The sequence below is a fragment of the Mizuhopecten yessoensis genome, unplaced genomic scaffold (assembly GCF_002113885.1).
Source record: "Mizuhopecten yessoensis strain PY_sf001 unplaced genomic scaffold, ASM211388v2 scaffold11173, whole genome shotgun sequence".
Lineage (NCBI taxonomy): Eukaryota > Metazoa > Mollusca > Bivalvia > Pectinida > Pectinidae > Mizuhopecten > Mizuhopecten yessoensis.
Genome location: NW_018408916.1, coordinates 1,316,920 through 1,335,623, shown reverse-complemented (window position 1 = coordinate 1,335,623; position 18,704 = coordinate 1,316,920). Strand labels below are relative to the sequence as shown.

General features: G+C 39.3%; 1 protein-coding gene across 1 annotated transcript in view; it reads left to right on the top strand.

The window, feature by feature from the left end:
• LOC110467485 (prolow-density lipoprotein receptor-related protein 1-like) overlaps positions 1–14,471 on the top strand; it is a 34,853-nt gene extending 20,382 nt beyond the window's left edge. Inside the window, exons 18-29 of the mRNA XM_021524692.1 lie at positions 2,886–3,005; positions 3,701–3,859; positions 5,424–5,663; positions 5,841–6,001; positions 6,454–6,677; positions 8,586–8,783; positions 9,279–9,478; positions 10,145–10,264; positions 10,555–11,029; positions 11,169–11,336; positions 12,520–12,676; positions 12,798–14,471. Of these exons, the coding sequence (XP_021380367.1) occupies positions 2,886–3,005; positions 3,701–3,859; positions 5,424–5,663; positions 5,841–6,001; positions 6,454–6,677; positions 8,586–8,783; positions 9,279–9,478; positions 10,145–10,264; positions 10,555–11,029; positions 11,169–11,336; positions 12,520–12,676; positions 12,798–13,001 (2,426 nt within the window). The 3' untranslated portion in view covers positions 13,002–14,471. The remainder of the gene's footprint in view (positions 1–2,885; positions 3,006–3,700; positions 3,860–5,423; positions 5,664–5,840; positions 6,002–6,453; positions 6,678–8,585; positions 8,784–9,278; positions 9,479–10,144; positions 10,265–10,554; positions 11,030–11,168; positions 11,337–12,519; positions 12,677–12,797) is intronic.
• Positions 14,472–18,704: the final 4,233 nt, after the last annotated feature.

Genomic DNA, 18,704 nt, shown 5'->3' with positions numbered 1-18,704 from the left:
CCCAAGGGCTGTAGGGTGGGGCTCAAAGGAGTCAGTGTGCTAAAATTTCTTCATTTTCCTTGTTAAGAATCAGAGGTGCTAGTTTCAAATCCTTTTTAGTCTGAAATCTGTATGCTAGATATTGAGTAAGGTGGTTTTATTGTTTTTTGTCACTTTGAATAATATTTCTGTTCATGTTAAAAACAAAATCAACTCTCTGTATAAATATATCAGGTGACCGTTAAGGCCCATGGGCCTCTTGTATTATATTAAGTCTTCCTCCTGTCAAATCGTATTTGTACAATGTCTGTTTTCTTACAGTTATGATACAGTACAGTGTATTGCTTACAGTCATGATACAGTACAGTGTATTGCTTACATTTATGATACAGTACAGTGTATTGCTTACAGTTATGATACTGTACAGTGTATTGCTTACAGTTATGATACAGTACAGTGTATTGCTTACAGTTACGATACATTACAGTGTATTGCTTACAGTTATGATACAGTACAGTGTATTGCTTACAGTTATGATACAGTACAGTGTATTAATTGCTTACAGTTATGATACAGTACAGTGTATTGTTAGCTCACCTGGTCCAAAGGGCCAAGGTGAGCTTATGCCATACCGTGGCGTCCGTCGTCCGTCCGTCGTCCGTCCGTCTGTACGTCAACAATTTCTTTAAACGACTTCTTCTTCTTAACCACTGGTTGGAATTAAACTAAATTTGACTGGAAGCATCCCTAGGTGGTGGGGATTCAAAATTGTACAAATGGTGGGGCTGACCCCCCAGGGGGCTGAGGGGCGGGGCCAAAAGGGGTCAATTTGCCAATATTACTTTAAGCGACTTCTTCTCTGAAACTAAGAAGTGGATATCAACCATATTTGACTGGAAGCATCCCTAGGTGGTGGTGATTAAAAATTGTACAAATGGTGGGGCTGACTCCCCAGGGGGCTTAGGGGCGGGGCCAAAAGGGGGCAATTTGGCTATATTGCTACAAACGACTTCTTCTGTAGAACTGTGCACTGGATATCAATCATATTTGATCAAAAGCATTCCTGGGAGGCAGGGATTTAAAATTGTACAAATGGTGTGGCTGACCCCCCAGGGGGCTGAGGGGCAGGGCCAAAAAGGGTATTTGGCTATACTGCTTTAAGTGACTTCTTCTCTGGAACTAAGTGATGGATATCAACCTTATTTGACTGGAAGCATCTCTAGGTGGTGGAGATTCAAAATTGTACAAACGGTTGGGCTGACCCCCCAGGGGGCTGAGGGGCGGGGCCAAAAGGGGGCAATTTGGTTATATTGCTATAAATGACTTCTTCTGCAGAACTATGCCATGGATATTGATCATATTTGGTCGGAAGTATTCATGGGAGGCAGGGATTCAAAATTGTACAAATGGTGGGGCTGACCCCCCGGGCTAAGGGGTGGGGCCAATAAAATGTATTACTTGGAAATGGTTGAGATCCCCACCATATAACCATATATACAATTGCTGAGTATAAAGAGAAGAATGCACATTTGCTTCCAGGATGTCCCTAGGGTCTGGCCCCACCCTTGGAGACATAGTCCCTGGGCCATAACTTTAAAACGGTTGAGATCCCCACCCCAAAACTATATATACAAATGCTGGGCATAAAGAGACGAATGCAATCATGATATCAGAATAGACCCTGGGGTCTGACCGAACCCCTAGGGACCTAGTTTCTTAGTCACAGCTTGGAAACAGTTGAGAGCCCCACCCTATAACCGTATATATACAATTGCTGAGTATAAAGAGATGATTGCACATATGCTTCCAGGTTGGCCTTGGGGACTGCCCCACCCTTGGAGACTTAACCCCTGGGTCATAACTTTGAAATGGTTAATATCCCCACCCCAAAACTATATATACAATTGTTGGGCATAAAGAGACGAATGCACTCATGACATTAGAATTGATCCCAGGGTCTGCCCCACCCTTGCAGACTTGGCCCCTGGGTCATAACTTTGAAACGGTTGAGATCCCCACCCCAAAACTATATATACAAATGCTTGGCAAAAAGAGACAAATGCAGTCACGATATTAGAATTGATCCTGGGGTCTGGCCACAACTCTAGGGACCTAGTTTCTGAGTCAAAGCTTGGAAACAGTTGAGATCCCCACCCCATAACCATACATAAAATTTCTGGGCATGAAAAATCTAATATACATATATGTAGCTATGCTACAAGGATTGGCCTTAGGGTCTGGCATATTCCCTTGATCTCATTTGGAGAATAGTTTGCCATGATTGCTTAGGTATCCAGGTGAGCAATACAGGCCCTCTGGGCCTATTGTTTACAGTTATGATACAGTACAGTGTATTGCTTACAGTTATGATACAGTACAGTGTATTGCTTACAGTTATGATACAGTACAGTGTATTGTTTACAGTTATGATACAGTACAGTGTATTGCTTACAGTTATGATACAGTACAGTGTATTGCTTACAGTTATGATACAGTACAGTGTATTGTTTACAGTTATGATACAGTACAGTGTATTGCTTACAGTTATGATACAGTACAGTGTATTGCTTACAGTTATGATACAGTACAGTGTATTGTTTACAGTTATGATACAGTACAGTGTATTGCTTACAGTTATGATACAGTACAGTGTATTGTTTACAGTTACGATACAGTACAGTGTATTGCTTACAGTTATGATACAGTACAGTGTATTGCTTACAGTTATGATACAGTACAGTGTATTGTTTACAGTTATGATACAGTACAGTGTATTGTTTACAGTTATGATACAGTACAGTGTATTGCTTTCTACCAGACATTCTGGACTTTGACTACACATAGTTGTTTATTTCATGCAATTCATGTATGTTTCAACGTATATATATCCTTAACGTATTTTGAAGTTGATGGATGTGGACGGAACAACGGTGGATGCAGCCACTTTTGCTTTAGTCAGGGAAGTGAAGTAACCTGTAAGTGTTCCGACGGATTCATTCTCGAGGAAGATGGACATGCATGTCAAGGTTAGTGGATATATATTGTTCTAGGGGAAATAATCTAGCTTCATTCTACAGTGAAATGATCACTCTATGTCAAGTTTAGGTGCTTTCCTATTACCTGGCCTTTTAGATTACCAGTTTATAACTATCATTTGTCCATAGCTACTACCTGTGTATAAATACCACCTGTCTATAACTACCACCTGTCCATAGCTACTACCTGTGTAGAAATTCAACCTGTCTATAACTACCACCTGTCCATAGCTACTACCTGTGTGGAAATACCACCTGTCTATAACTACCACCTGTCCATAGCTACTACCTGTGTAGAAATTCAACCTGTCTATAACTACCACCTGTCCATAGCTACCACCTGTGTAGAAATACCACCTGTCTGTAACTATCATCTATCCATAATTACTACATGTGTAGAAATACCACCCATCTAGCTACAGCCTGTCTTTAAGTACCTCATATCTACAACTACTATCTCCCTATGAAAATTCACCTGTATTTACCTACAACTTGTTTATAACTACCATCTGTTAAATAGCTAAACCTAGCTATTACTACTGTCAGATTTTATATTTACCCAGTTGATTATTTTTCTCTATTGTTCTATTGGCAACCTGGTTATAAAGACCATCGGTCTATCAAAAAGTTTTAAGCTTCCACTAATGGGTTGAGAAAATGACTACATGGCTGTGTTGTGTTTTCAGCTGTTCTTGACTCTAAATGTGTGTTCCGCTGTCATGATGGTCATTGTATAACTGACCGCTCCTACCTGTGTGACGGGCAGCCTGACTGTACTGATGGGGAGGAAGAAGATCCAAGTCTATGTGATCAAACAACATCTCCAACTCCAAAGTCTCTCACAGGTGAGATCATGGGTCATTAGTTCACTAAGGGTAGGGAATCTCCCTCATTTATAGGTCACATGTAAATGGTCCGAGGTAAGGATATCCCCACAGATATAAGTAACAGGTCATTGGTTCACTAAGGGTAGGGAATCTCCCACATTTATAGGTCACATGTAAATGGTCCGAGGTAAGGATATCCCCACAGATATAAGTAACAGGTCATTGGTTCACTAAGGGTAGGGAATCTCCCCACAGTTATAGGTCACCTGTTAATGGTCCTAGGTAAGGATATCCCCACAGCTATAAGTAACAGGTCATTGGTTCACAAAGGGTAGGGAATCTCCCTCATTTATAGGTCACATGTTAATGGTCCTAGGTAAGGATATCCCCACAGCTATAAGTAACAGGTCATTGGTTCACAAAGGGTAGGGAATCTCTCCACAGTTATAGGTCAATTGTTAATGGTCCTAGGTAAGGATATCCCCACAGATATAAATAACAGTTCATTGGTTCACAAAGGGTAGGGAATCTCCCCACAGTTATAGGTCACCTGTTAATGGTCCTAGGTAAGGATATCCCCACAGATATAAGTAACAGGTCATTGGTTCACTAAGGGTAGGGAATCTTCCCACAGCTATAGGTCACATGTAAATGGTCCGAGGTAAGGATATCCCCACAGACATGGGTAACAGGTAAATTGTTCCTCTAGGATAGGGGTTCCCCCTCCCTAAGCATAAGTAACAGGGTATTGGCTGGCCGTAACAACTAACAACTTCCCACAGCTCTGTGGTCATAGATGGATGGTCCCTTCAAGGACAGCTAGGATTTCTTTTCAATGTTGGGAGGGCATTTCTCCTCTGTTGTCCATTGTCTGTCCTACAGTGTTCGATCAAATCAGACTTGTCAAAATACTTAACTTTGGTCATAATAGGACTATAGGAATGCTGCAGCCATAGAAATGTACAGGGATCAGTTGGGGTGGAGGTAAATTTTGGTTTCAAACTTTTAACAGTGTGTATAGGTATCATTTTCAGAGGTTATACAAAATTACACCAACACAACAAGTTGTGCTAGAAAATGAAAGTAAACCACTCAGTAGGATTAGTCATGTCTACAGTACAACATATACCTTTACGTAACACAGAATCTCATCAGGAAACCAAGTATGACAAATAAATCTTCAAATGATCACACAGCTAAGACCAGTGCTATTTAATATCCATGCATCTAGCACTGGAAAAAAACCCACCCCTGTTCCTTAATTAAGACAGGTCTCCTTGTGAGTAAAACTTTGGGTGTATTGTCACTATTTCTGAGTGAAATATTGGCATTATAAAGGGGTTTGACAATGCATCATGAGAAACAACTAAAAGATATTTGTTAAGGTAAAAGGACCACTAAATTTGTCAGCAGTTAGTCGGGATGTAAATGAAACAAATGTTATTATACTGAGGTTTTACTGTTCCTTGATTTTGACTGGTATTCATATTCAATTTAATGGCAGTTTCACCATATCTTAACTTTAGTAAAAGCTAATTTTGGTCGAAAAAGTTCTAAAACAGTCTACATGTATATCTTCAAGGTGCTGCCTGTCAACAACCAAACCAGTGTCACCACATCTGTAGAGAAACGCCCAAGGGACCCAGATGTGACTGTCGTCGAGGATACCAGCTGTCAGATGACCAAAAAGGATGCAGGGATGTGGATGAGTGTGAAAATAACAACGGTGGCTGTAGTCAGCTGTGTGACAACAAAGATGGCAGCCATTCCTGTAGCTGTGTCCATGGTTACACCAAGAATGGATCCCTGTGCCATGCCCAAGGTGAATGAATGCAAAGAATATGACCAACGAATATTCAAATGAGCGATAGATATTATTCAATATTCAAAACATCAATGGAAAGGAGCAATGAATAGTTGATAAGGTGGATATTAGCCACAAACATTCAAAAAACTAAATTTATATAACCATATTAATTGAAGTATTTCACAATGACAGAGCCACACCCCTATTTAGTGATTGGTGGAACTGGTGGCATTGACAAGGTTAACGACCAAGGTCAGATAGAGGAGCTCATGATTGGTGAAGCCAGTGGGTTTGTCACAGCCTTGGATGTTGTCATGGAGACTGGAGACATTATATTTGTAACATCTGTACAGGTCAGTACTGGCAAATACCATTGTTTTACAGTGAGCTTTATCAACTGATGTCAAAATAAATAAGGCCTTCACAGTGTCTGTCCGTCTGTCTGTCGTTCCACACTTTTGTTTCTGGAGATTATCTCCAAAACGTAAAGACGAATCTTTCTGAAATTTGACATGGTGATATACTGTGAAATGTAGATTTGCAATAGGAGTTTAAAAAGATTTAAGGTCTAGGTCTGAGATACTATCCCCTTATCAGATATGGCTGACATCTGCTATGGAGGCTTTGCCTCAATCATCTGATTACTTTTTTCATCAGTTTACAGTCAGTAGTCCATAAAAATGTATTTTGATATCAGCTTCACTCCTTCAATTGTTTTTAGGGGCTGACTAGTCATTTAACTGATATACAATATTTGTAAGCACCTGAAGGAATATTGTAGAAACCCATTTTTTTCACCATTCAGGAAGCACTTTTCCTTTACAAGAGGACTGAAAAAAATGTGACACGCTTGACCACACTTGGCAGTAAAGTGACCGATCTGTCATATGACTGGATTGGCCGTAATGTATACTACACGGATGGTCAACATGGCACTCTAGGTGTGTGCAGTCTCCAGTCCCTGCCCATCCTCTGTCGCACCCTACGATATGAACCGGTCAATTCCATCGCCCTCCATCCGGTAATCGGGTATGTATATTTATATAGTATGATGTATTTGTAGGAGGGTGAAGGTTCAATGTCAAGGTCACCTGGACTAACATATGATAGGTAATTATATAGGCCATTATGAAAAGCTCTGCAATGTTGAATTTTAAGGTCACAATTCAAAGAGGTAAATCGGATTTAAAGACCACATGACTATAACTTCTGTCAGTTTGATTCCTTTCTTGTTGGATGGTCTTTATGGACAGAGTAAATTATGATTTCACAAAATACAGTTAAAGCGTATATCAACAGATCACACAGGACCTAAGAAAGCAATTGGCTGTAGGTATAGTTGGTAACACAGATGTTCTCGAGACCAACTGCTGTTCCATGTCAGCGAACACAAATTGATCTGATAATAAGCCATAAGTTTATTTCATTGTCTCAATGAACCTGTTTGACTGTATACATCTGTATAACCTGTTTGACTGTATACATCTGTATAACATGTTTGACTGTATACATCTGTATAACCTGTTTGCTCTGTATACATCTGTATAACCTGTTTGACTTTATACATCTGTATAACCTGTTTGATCTGTAAACATCTGTATACCCTGTTTGACTGTATACATCTGTATAACCTAAATGATCTGTATACATCTGTATAACCTGTTTGATCTGTAAACATCTGTATAACCTGTTTGATCTGTATACATCTGTTTAACCTGTTTGACTGTATACATCTGTATATCCTGTTTGACTGTATACATCTGTATAACCTGTTGGATCTGTATACAGATGTATAACCTGTTTGACTGTATACAGATGTATAACCTGTTTGATCTGTAAACATATGTATAACCTGTTTGATCTGTATACATCTGTACAACCTGTTTGATCTGTATACATCTGTATAACCTGTTTTATCTGAATACATCTGTATAACCTGTTTGACTGTATACATCTGTAGAACCTGTTTGACTGCATACATCTGTATAACCTGTTTGATCTGTAAACATCTGTATAACCTGTTTGATCTGTATAGCCAATTTGACTGTATACATCTGTATAACCTGTTGGATCTGTATACAGATGTATAACCTGTTTGACTGTATACATCTGTAGAACCTGTTTGACTGCATACATCTGTATAACCTGTTTGATCTGTATGACCTGTTTGACTGTATACATCTGTATAACCCGTTTGATCTGTATAACCTGTTTGACTGTATACATCGGTATAACCTGTTTGATCTGTATACATCTGTACAACCTGTTTGATCTGTATACATCTGTATACCCTGTTTGACTGTATTCATCTGTATAACCTGTTTGACTGTATACATCGGTATAACCTGTTTGATCTGTATACATCTGTACAACCTGTTTGATCTGTATACATCTGTATACCCTGTTTGACTGTATTCATCTGTATAACCTGTTTGACTGTATACATCTGAATAACCTGTTTGACTGTATACATCTGTATATCCTGTTTGACTGTATACATCTGTATAACCCGTTTGATCTGTATAACCTGTTTGACTGTATACATCGGTATAACCTGTTTGATCTGTATACATCTGTTTAACCTGTTTGACTGTATACATCTGTATATCCTGTTTGACTGTATACATCTGTATAACCCGTTTGATCTGTATAACCTGTTTGACTGTATACATCTGAATAACCTGTTTGACTGTATACATCTGTATATCCTGTTTGACTGTATACATCTGTATAACCTAAATGATCTGTATACATCTGTATAACCTGTTTGATCTCTATAACCTGTTTGACTGTATACATCTGTATAACTTGTTTGACTGTATACATCTGTATAACCTGTTTTATCTGAATACATCTGTATAACCTGTTTGACTGTATTCATCTGTATAACCTGTTTGACTGTATACATCTGTATAACCTGTTTGATCTGTATAACAGCTGGATGCTGTGGACCAGCACTAGAGATGGGACCATTATGAGGATGGGGATGGACGGTAGGAATCTGACTGTTTTGGTGGAGGCCACAGTAGGTCAGTCTGTCCTTGCACTGACCATCGATTATGCCAATGACCGCATTTACTGGATCAGTTCCCCGGCCAATCAGGTGTGGTCCAGTGATATGGATGGCAAAAGGAGGTAAAATTTAAGTTTGATACAAAGGAAAAAGAAAAAAAAACCATTCAAACTGATTCAGATCTGTAAATACACGTCTTTACAGAAGTAAGTAACATAAAAAATATTAAAGTTCCACAGTTTGTGATAGTTTCTCACAAAAATTGTAAAAAAATTGAAATTTTAGATTAGCTGACATGGAGGAAGAAAAACATTTTAACTTGTGGAATTTCTATTACTATTTTCAACCACAATTTCAGGTGATTGACTGATTTGTTTGCTTTACAAACGATGATGTAGGTGTTTGTTTGAGGTAATGAGTTAACTGATTGGTATGTAAAAATCACACAGCTATAAGTAGACAGATCTAAGCTACCCATTTGTGTATTGTTTGCTTTTAATCAATTCTGAACGTTCTCAAACCCAAATAATGTTAACATATATTGTTCTTATCTGTCATATGCTATTGTATTTGATGATGAATTGAAGATTTCTAAAAGATATTAGTTTTAATTTCAGGCAAAATGTACTGAATGGGGTAAATGTTCGTCATTTCTCCAGTGTATCGGTGTTTGAGAATACTCTGTATCTGATGGACAAGAGGTCAAAGGTTGTGTACCTGTATAGCAAACCCGGTGGTCAACAGACTGGTGTCATCCAGCTACTATCCACTCCCAGTTGTCTGAGAATAGTCCACCCCTTCCAACAGGCACATCAAAGTATGTAAAACGACTTTACGACTGAAGGAAATTCAGTAGAATCAACAAAGAACAAAAGTGCTTTGGACTTCACCTGAACACCTGCATGTCCATATTTGTTCTTAACTCATTCACCCCTGAAATTTCATAATGAACTTTTCCAACCTTTGAATTGGAAGAGTTCAAATGTGACTTCATGGGTGAAGTAGCTAAGCTAGCTGATACTAACATTATAGAATTGTTCGTATATTTGTCATGTCTCCTGTAACTTCTGATTATAATGGATATAAATGCAGTTGAGTCGGTAAACATTTCCGTATGATAAATAACCTTGACATGATTTCATTGACCATGTAGTGTTTTAATTACGATGTCTTGTAACAATGCTATGCACTGGCATCTTCAAATGTGACATCATGATCATGATTCAAAGAAGTACGTGTCTTCCCTGTCAGAAAAAGGAAAATTTCGATTTTCAAAAGATTTTTATGGTTTTCCAGACATCATTCAAACTTTATAGGAGAAAAAGGTTCCAAACTTGTGTTGATATCATCATGCTTATCCGTCAATATTTGTTGTAATATTCAAATAAATTTGATAACCGTCATGTTAATAAATTTAAAGAGAGCATAACAGTGACGTTTTCGTTGACAACATAGAACATGAATGTACAATTTATGTTTCCAGTGACTGACGTATGTAGAGCCAGGCGCTGTTCTCACTTGTGTTTGGTTACTCCCAGGGGAGCTAACTGTTACTGTCCCGATGGCTTCCAGTTCCTACCAGGCTCTGTCAAAGCATGTAAAGGTAGACCTTTGAAATGTTGTGTTGTAACTGCCACCTCATCTCTCGAATTCTGTTATTAATAAAGAGCTTTTAATATCTGTTTTGTGTCTTTGAGGTGTACATGTTCTCATGTAAAGGTTGTGAGGTAATTTTGTATTTAAAAGAGTATTTCTGTGATCTGTTTTAGCTTGATATTTGCAATATGTATTTATGTATTTTGAAAGCTTTCATCGACGTTGAAATGGTATATATATATAGGGAAAGTTATCTGTGTATTGTTGCCTATTCATTTAAAACAAATGATGTTTTAGATGGAAAAACCAGTGTAATGACTGTCACAGAACCAATGATGTCTACTCCTAAACCAGCAACTGAAACCCTGCAGATTGAGTCGCCATACAGAATCAAGACCACTCCTAAACCAACTCCTGAAAACCCCACGCTGGAGCCACCATACCAAGTGAAAACAATTTCCAGATCTGAAAACTCCTTGACGGATTCACCATACAAAGTGAAGACAACTCCTCGATCATCAACTGAAAACCCCCAGAGGGAGCCACCATACAAAGTGATGTCATCTCCCAGACTAACAACTGATAATCCTACGTCATCCACTCCTAGGTCGGTGAATCTCAATCTTCCCAAAGTGGCTCCACCTGCCAAAGTGCACCTTGGGATACAACATGTGGAATACCATCACAGCAACGAGGAAAACCTTTGTGAAAAGAAATGTGAAAATGGTGGAAAGTGTGTGATAGCTGAAGATAACCAAGTGCAATATTGTAGGTAGGTATATATAAAAAAAAAAGGTTCATACATGCAAACAACAGTTTGGACAGGTCTTCAGGTTATGTAGAGATGGAATTTTCTTTAATATTTTGTAACAGTTTGCTGTTGATGCAAGTAAAATGTATGTCTTGTTTAGTTGTGTAGGAGGATATAGCGGTGCCACCTGTGGTGATGTGGATGCTGCAGTCCAGGGGGAGACAACTGCAGATGATACTCGGTCAATAATCATTGGTGTGACTTCAGCAGTTGCAGTTGCCATCATTGCTGTCGTCATCATTTCAGTTGTATGTTGGATCAAACACCGGTTAGTTAGACGGTATAATGCCTCGACTTGTACATGTAAAATCCCAGCGTAAACTGGTCTATAGTTGATAATCAGGTGTCTCAGAAGTCTTGTGAACCAATGATATGAAGTTTGTTGACTTCTAGGAAAACTTTAATCCCAGGTCCATACTGTAACTTCCAACTGACACCATCTTTGTAAATACTTCTTCATGAATGTTGGTATCATGAATAGATGGTGCTACCTGAACACTGCCGGGTCTGTATCCTAAAGGTTAAGATCATGACAAGGGGTCAAAGTTCAAATGGTTGCCCAAAATATAATAACATTCCTTGTTACACTGTCAGGTCAAATACCCTAAAGGCAAGGGGTAAAACTTGGTGAGCCTTTGCTTTCCTGAGTGTACTCTAGATTATACCTAAGGCTTAGCTAGCTTACCTTAGGGAAACCTAGATACCTTAGTGAGTCCTAGCCTATCTTAGGGATCCCAAGACTACCGTCGACTTAGCTTACTTTAATGAGTCCCAGCCTATCTTAGAGATCCCAAGACTACCGTCGACTTAGCTTACCTTAGTGAGTCCTCGCCTATCTTAGGGATCCCAAGACTACCGTCGACTTGGCTTACCTTAATGAGTCGTAGCCTATCCTATAGGTATCCCAAGACTACGGTCGACTTAGCTTACCTTAATGAGTCCTAGCCTATCTCAGTGAGACTTAGATAACTTTGTGAGACCTAGACTACATTAGTGAGACTAGGACTAATCAAAACCTGTCTAAACCAAACCCTATATAAACAAGAATCCTGTCTCAACAAAACCTTAAACCTATGGTAACACAGTTTTCTTTGTAAAGATAGGATCAGCGAAGTTGATGCAACTTGTTGTAGCAACTTTATGTATTTCATTACAATCGTTATGTTCAAATGAAGTAAATAAAACCTTTGTTATGTTAACTTGTATAATCTGAACAAATATTTCCAGTTCTGTTTGTTTTAGACAGGTTTTATTGTATAAATGAAGCGACCTCCTGTGTAGTTAAATTCAGTGATACAATGCCTCTCAATTAATTTGCCAACTCCTTTACAGCCAACATTTCCTTTAAGGTTCCTTTACATCCACCTCTATTTATCCCAAAACCCCTTTCTAACGCCAACATTTTTCTTGAGAAATAGTTGCAATATAAAGAGTATTGACTGTATATACAGGTCTGGCAGATCATTCCCCGACTACATGCCTTGTGTTGCTCGTACCAGCAAAATCTTCACTGCCAAGGAAGATGCAGAGGGCCTAGTTTCCGATTCTTCTTCTGCATTTGGTGATCTCCGATTTGATAGCGATGTTACATTCCGTGAATTTGATACTGTAAGTATGATGAAGTTTGTTTTGTTTGATTTTCACAAAGTTGATAATTGTGTTACAGAGGCATGGTACTAATGTTCTTTTTTAAAAGTTAATATGTGTGAATCTGTTATGATAATTGTAGGTTAGTTACCAGACTACTTCCTCTTCCACTGATCCCGCCCGCTGTGGACCTAACAACTCAAGTACTGCGCACAAAGACCAGGTGTTCAACCCCCAGGACATCTATTACTGCCCATCTAACCAGTCATTTGGGTCAGCCTTCTGTCGCCAGGAGGAAAGTCAGGACAGGTCAAGTTCTGGCGCTTCCTCTGCCAGCAGTATGTGACGATCTCTAACCTCTAACCTCTTGACATATGACCTCATTTGGATCTGACCTCAGTTGTAGGGAGGCAGAACAGGAGAGGTCCAATTTGGTGATATCTTTACCTCTGACCCCTGACCTCAGTTATGAATGCTGATTATAATTGACATTGACCTTGAACAAACATGTCTGCTTACCTATCACACAGTGATAGATGAAACATTGGTCCTGATGGTCAAAATCTGATTGGCTAAACACATTGTTAATGCAATTGTTTTTGTGGGTTTTTTCTACAATCACCCAAGCTGAAATCTCTACATGTTATTTGACTAGTGACTTTCACATTATTTTGTAAATATGCCAGATTAATATTTTACATTAACTTATTGTTGAGCTAATCAGGCACTGATCAGCAACAGGTCCAATCTCATGTAGGTGACTATCCCAGGAGTGACAAAGTGTTATATAATCAGGTCAAGGTCAAACCGTTACTTCCTGAGCTTCCTCATTGGCAACAATGGAATCCTGCCTGTCTGTTATTATAACCAGAAGAGACTCGTGTAATGATCATATTTGTTTATGAATTTGTTTCTGTGATGTCATTTCTTGTTAAATTGTGAATGTGTCCCTACATCAAACAATCATGTTTCTGTTAAATTTATACAGCTATGATAAAAAGCCTACTTGAAGAAATATATAGACATTACCTTGCATTTAACAGATTTGTGTATTAAAAGTTATCTCCCTTGAATAATCTTTAACAAGCAATGATAGCAAAGTATAGATCCATTAACATGTATATTACAGACAACTCTATAATGTTGTTTAAATTATTTTTAGCTTCTCCGGCCTAAAGCTGTGGTGAGCTTATGGTTTTATTGGTGAGCTTATGATTTTGTGTCCACTGTTGCCATTTGGCACTAACGATCAACTTTTCCAAATTTGATTCACAAAGACTAGGGTAATGACACTTGGCATCTAGCTGGCTGAAATGGAGTGCTATAAAGCTTGTTAAACTGAATTACGATAACCCAATTCAAACAACTTCTAAAATCGTCATGCCGAGAGTACTGATACATTTGGCATGTAGTGAGGCTTGTATGGATATAGTGTCTGCCTTGTTCAAATGAATGACCTTGGTCAAAATATGTCGCATGTTTTAAAAAGTTCAATTGACTTATTAAGAACCTTTAAGCCTAGAGTCATAGTATTCAGTCTCTAACATAACATAGCTTGGATAAAGTCGGACTGAAAAATATTAAAAAGTGACATGATTGTTAAAGAGCCATGATAGCTACAGTGATGATATTTGGCATATCCCTTGTCTGCATAGAATAACAGGAAGAAATTTTACAGAATTAACTTTCCACATTATGATCTAACCATTGATGATTTGAAGTGTATGTAGGTGCATGGGCCACTTGTTAGCTCACCGGGTCCGAAGGACCAAGGTGAGCTTATGCCATACTGTGGCGTCCGTCAACAATTTCTTTAAACGACTTCTTCTTCTTAACCACTGATTGGAATTTAACTAAACTTGACTGGAATCATCCCTAGGTGGTGGGGATTCAAAATTGTACAAATGGTGGGGCTGACCCCCCAGGGGGCTGAGGGGCTGGGCAAAAAGGGGGCAATTTGGATATATTGCTTTAAGCGACATCTTCTCTGGAACTAAGAGATGGATATTAACCATATTTGACTGGAAGCATCCCTAGGTGGTGTGGATTCAAAATTGTACAAATGGTTGGGCTGACCCCCCAGGGGGCTGAGGCTGAGGGGCAGGGCCAAAAGAGGGCATTTTGGCTATATTGCTACAAACGACTTCTTCTGTAGAACTATGCACTGGATATCAATCATATTTAATCAGAAGCATTCATGGGAGGCAGGGATTCAAAATTGTACAAAGATTGTGGCTGGCCCCCATGGCGGCTGAGGGGCGGGGCCAAAAAGGGTTATTTAGCTATATTACTTTAAGCGACTTCTTCTCTGGAACTAAGAGATAGATATCAACCATATTTGACTGGAAGCATCCCTAGGTGTTGGGGATTCAAAATTGTACAAATGGTGGGGCTGACCCCCCCAGGGGGCTGAGGGCTGGGCCAAAAGGGGGCAATTTGGCTATATTGCTATAAACGACTTCTTCCGTAGAACTATACCATGGATATCGACCATATTTGGTCGGAAGCATTCATGGGAGGCAGGGATTCAAAATTGTACAAATGGTGGGGGGGTCTGGTGGGGCTGACCCCCCGGGCTAAAGGGTGTGTCCAAAAAAAATATTACTTGGAAAAGGTTGAGATCCCCACCAAATAACCATATATACAATTGCTGAGTATAAAGAGAGGAATGCACATTTGCTTCCAGGATGGCCCTAGGGTCTGGCCCCACCCTTGGAGACTTAACCCCTGGGTCATAACTTTGAAACGGTTGAGATCCCCACCCCAAAACTATATATACAACTGCTGGGCAAAAAGAGACAAATGCAGTCATGTTTTTAGAATTGATCCTGGGGTCTGGCCACAACCCTAGGGACCTAGTTTCGGAGTCACAGCTTGGAAACAGTTGAGAACCCCACCCCATTACCATACATAAAATTGCTGGGCATAAAAAATCAAATACAGATATGCTACAAGGATTGGCCTTGGGGTCTGGCATATTTCCTTGGATCTCATTTGGAGAATATTTTGCCATGATTGCTTAGATATCCAGGTGAGCGATATAGGCCCTCTGGGCCTCTTGTTTTGATTTTGGAATGCATGGAATCATACAGAAGAGAATATCCGAAATATATATTTTTTTGTTTAAACTTAATTTATATTTATACATCAATATACAACCTGCCCAATAGATATTGTCCAAGTGTACACTTGTGATAACTAATATCAATATTTTGTTTAATAAAAACTGTTTAATGTTATTTTGTGTTGGGTATTTTTTTCCTGTTTGGTAATAGTTACTGTGCTCAGTACGAGATGATATTGGAACCTATGGTTGTTGGGGTTTAACCACGTTTTGTATCCCCCCCCCCCCCCCCCCACATCTGTCTGTCCATCATATTCATGAAATTGGGTGTTATGTGAACATATTTTTTTCTATACATACCTCATAACTTTATTAAAATACATTTTCAAATTAATCAAATCTTATATGTCTGTTTAGAAATGGTCAAGAGTGATGACAACGATTTTCTATAAATTGTCATGGCAACCTTGAACTTACCACAACCAAGTGTTCTTATTTCTAGTGCTGATCTGAATATCCAAGATGGACGCTATTACCTCTTATTTATTGCCTTAGACATTTTCAACTTCCTCACAACAATGGCTGAAGCTAGTGACTTCAACCTTGGTTAAAACGTTTCTTATCATGTCCCAACTAAATGTACTAATTGTTTTCAGCAGATCCAAAACTTCAAGATGGCCACCCTGGCCTCAGTTGGCTGAGCAATTTTCGACTTCTTCTATAAGAATAGCTGCAGCAGTTGAATTCAAACTTAGTAGAAATGTTTCTTTTGAGTCCCCAACAAGAGTTCTTACTTTTCGTGCTAATTTGAACATCCAAGATGGTCGCCATATCCTCTGATTGGCTGAGACACGTTCAATGTATTGCTAAGAACGGCTGCACCGATTGACTCCAAATTTGTTACAAAGGTTCTAAATGTGATTCCAAAACTAAGTTTTGTTACATTTAGTGCCGATCTAAAAGTTGAAGATTGCCGCCCTCGTCTCTGATTGACGGAGACATCTTTGTCTTCTCAGGAGCTACTGCCCAAATTGACTCTTAACATTTGTTCAAATGTTCCCTATGAGGTCTTCAACAAGTTTTCTTACTTATAGTGCTGATCCAAAAATCTAATATGGCCGCCCTAGATTCTGATTGGCTATGACATTTTCGATTCCCTCTAAAGCACAGCTTACCGATTGACTCCAAATTTGGTACAAATATTCTATATGAGGTCCCCAACAAGTGTTGTTACTTGCTTTTCTGAAAATCCAAGATGGCCAGGTGCATAATGGCCTTCGATTGGCTGAAACATTTTCGATTTTAACTCATATAGTTCATATAACCTTTACCATAACACCCTGAAACACACATACTTTAAGATATTTTGATACTTTATTAATAGCTCACCTGGTCCGAAGGACCAAGGTGAGCTTATGCCATACATGTGCGTCTGGCGTCCGTCCGGACATCAACAATTTCTTCAAATGACTTCTTTTTAACCACTAATTGGAATTTAACTGAATTTGACTTAAAGCATCCCTAGGTGGTAGGGATTCAAAGTTGTGCCAATAGTGGGGCTGAGGGGCGGGGCCAAAAGAGGTCAATTTGGCTCTATTGCTATAAACGACTTCTTCCTTAGAACTATGCACTGGATATCAATCTTATTTGGTTGAAAGCATTCATGGGAGGTGGGGATTCAGAATTGTACAAATGGAGGGGCTGACACCCAAGTGGACTGAGGGGCGGGGCCAAAAAGGGTTATTTGGCTATATTGGTTTAAGCGACTTCTTTGGAACTAAGCAATGAATATTAACCATATTTGACTGGTAGCATTCCTAGGTAGTGAGGATTCAAAATTGTACAATGGTGAGGCTGACTCCCCAGGGGGCTGAGGGACGGGGCCAAAAAGGTAATTTAGTTATTTTGCTTTCAGAAAATTCCTTCTCTGGAATTAAGCAATGAATATCAACTATATTTTGCTGGAAGTTTCCCTAGTACAAATGGATAAGCTGATCACCCCGGGGGAGGGCCAAAAATAGTTTATAACTTGGTAATGGTTGAGATCCCCGACCTATAACCGTATATACAATTGCTGAGTATAAAGAGATGAATGCACATATGCTTCCAGGATGGCCCTGGGGGTCAGGTCCCACTCTGGAGACTTAGTTCCTTGGCCATAACTTTGAAACAGTTGAGATCCCAATCCCAAAACAAAAAATAAGATTGCTAGGCATAAAGAGACGAACACAATTATGATATTAGAATTGACCCTTGGGTCTGGCCACACCCCTAGGGACCTAGTTTCTGAGTCACAACTTGTAAACAGTTGAGAGCCCAACCCTGTAACCATATATACAATTGCTGAGTATAAAGAGACGAAAGCACATACGCTTCTAGGATGGCGCCGGGTACGTCCCACCCTTGGAGAAGGTCTGGCCACAACCCTAGGGACCTAGCCTAGTTTCTGAGTCACAACTTGGAAACAGTTGAGATCCCCACCCCATAACCACATTACATACAATTGCCAGGGAAGACAAATCTAATACAGATATGCTACAAGGATTGGACTCAGCGTCTGGCCCTATCCGTGGGGTCTTCTTTGAAGAATATTTTGCCATGATTGCTTACATATCCAGGTAAGCGATACAGGACCTCTGGGCCTTTTGTTAAGTTTGCTATCGTATAGAAATAAACTTGCTAGAGATACAACGATGATGCACTGTAAAAAGTAACGATGGCCTTATCTGTGAGGTTGGTCCGACAGATTTTTCTCTGTTTGTTTGCCATAGGATCAACTTATCGGAAATGATGACTTTTATCCATGATCGTGAGCTATCATGTTGAATTTTAATAGAGTTCATTACACAAAGATCAAAATCTCATAAATTGGAGTCTGTGCCCATATGATCTGGCGTACTACCATTAGTCTAGTGAAAGAAATAAAAAAAATCTGAAAAGGTACTGGAATAAGGGAACAGTTGATTAATAGGGGTAAGAAAATTG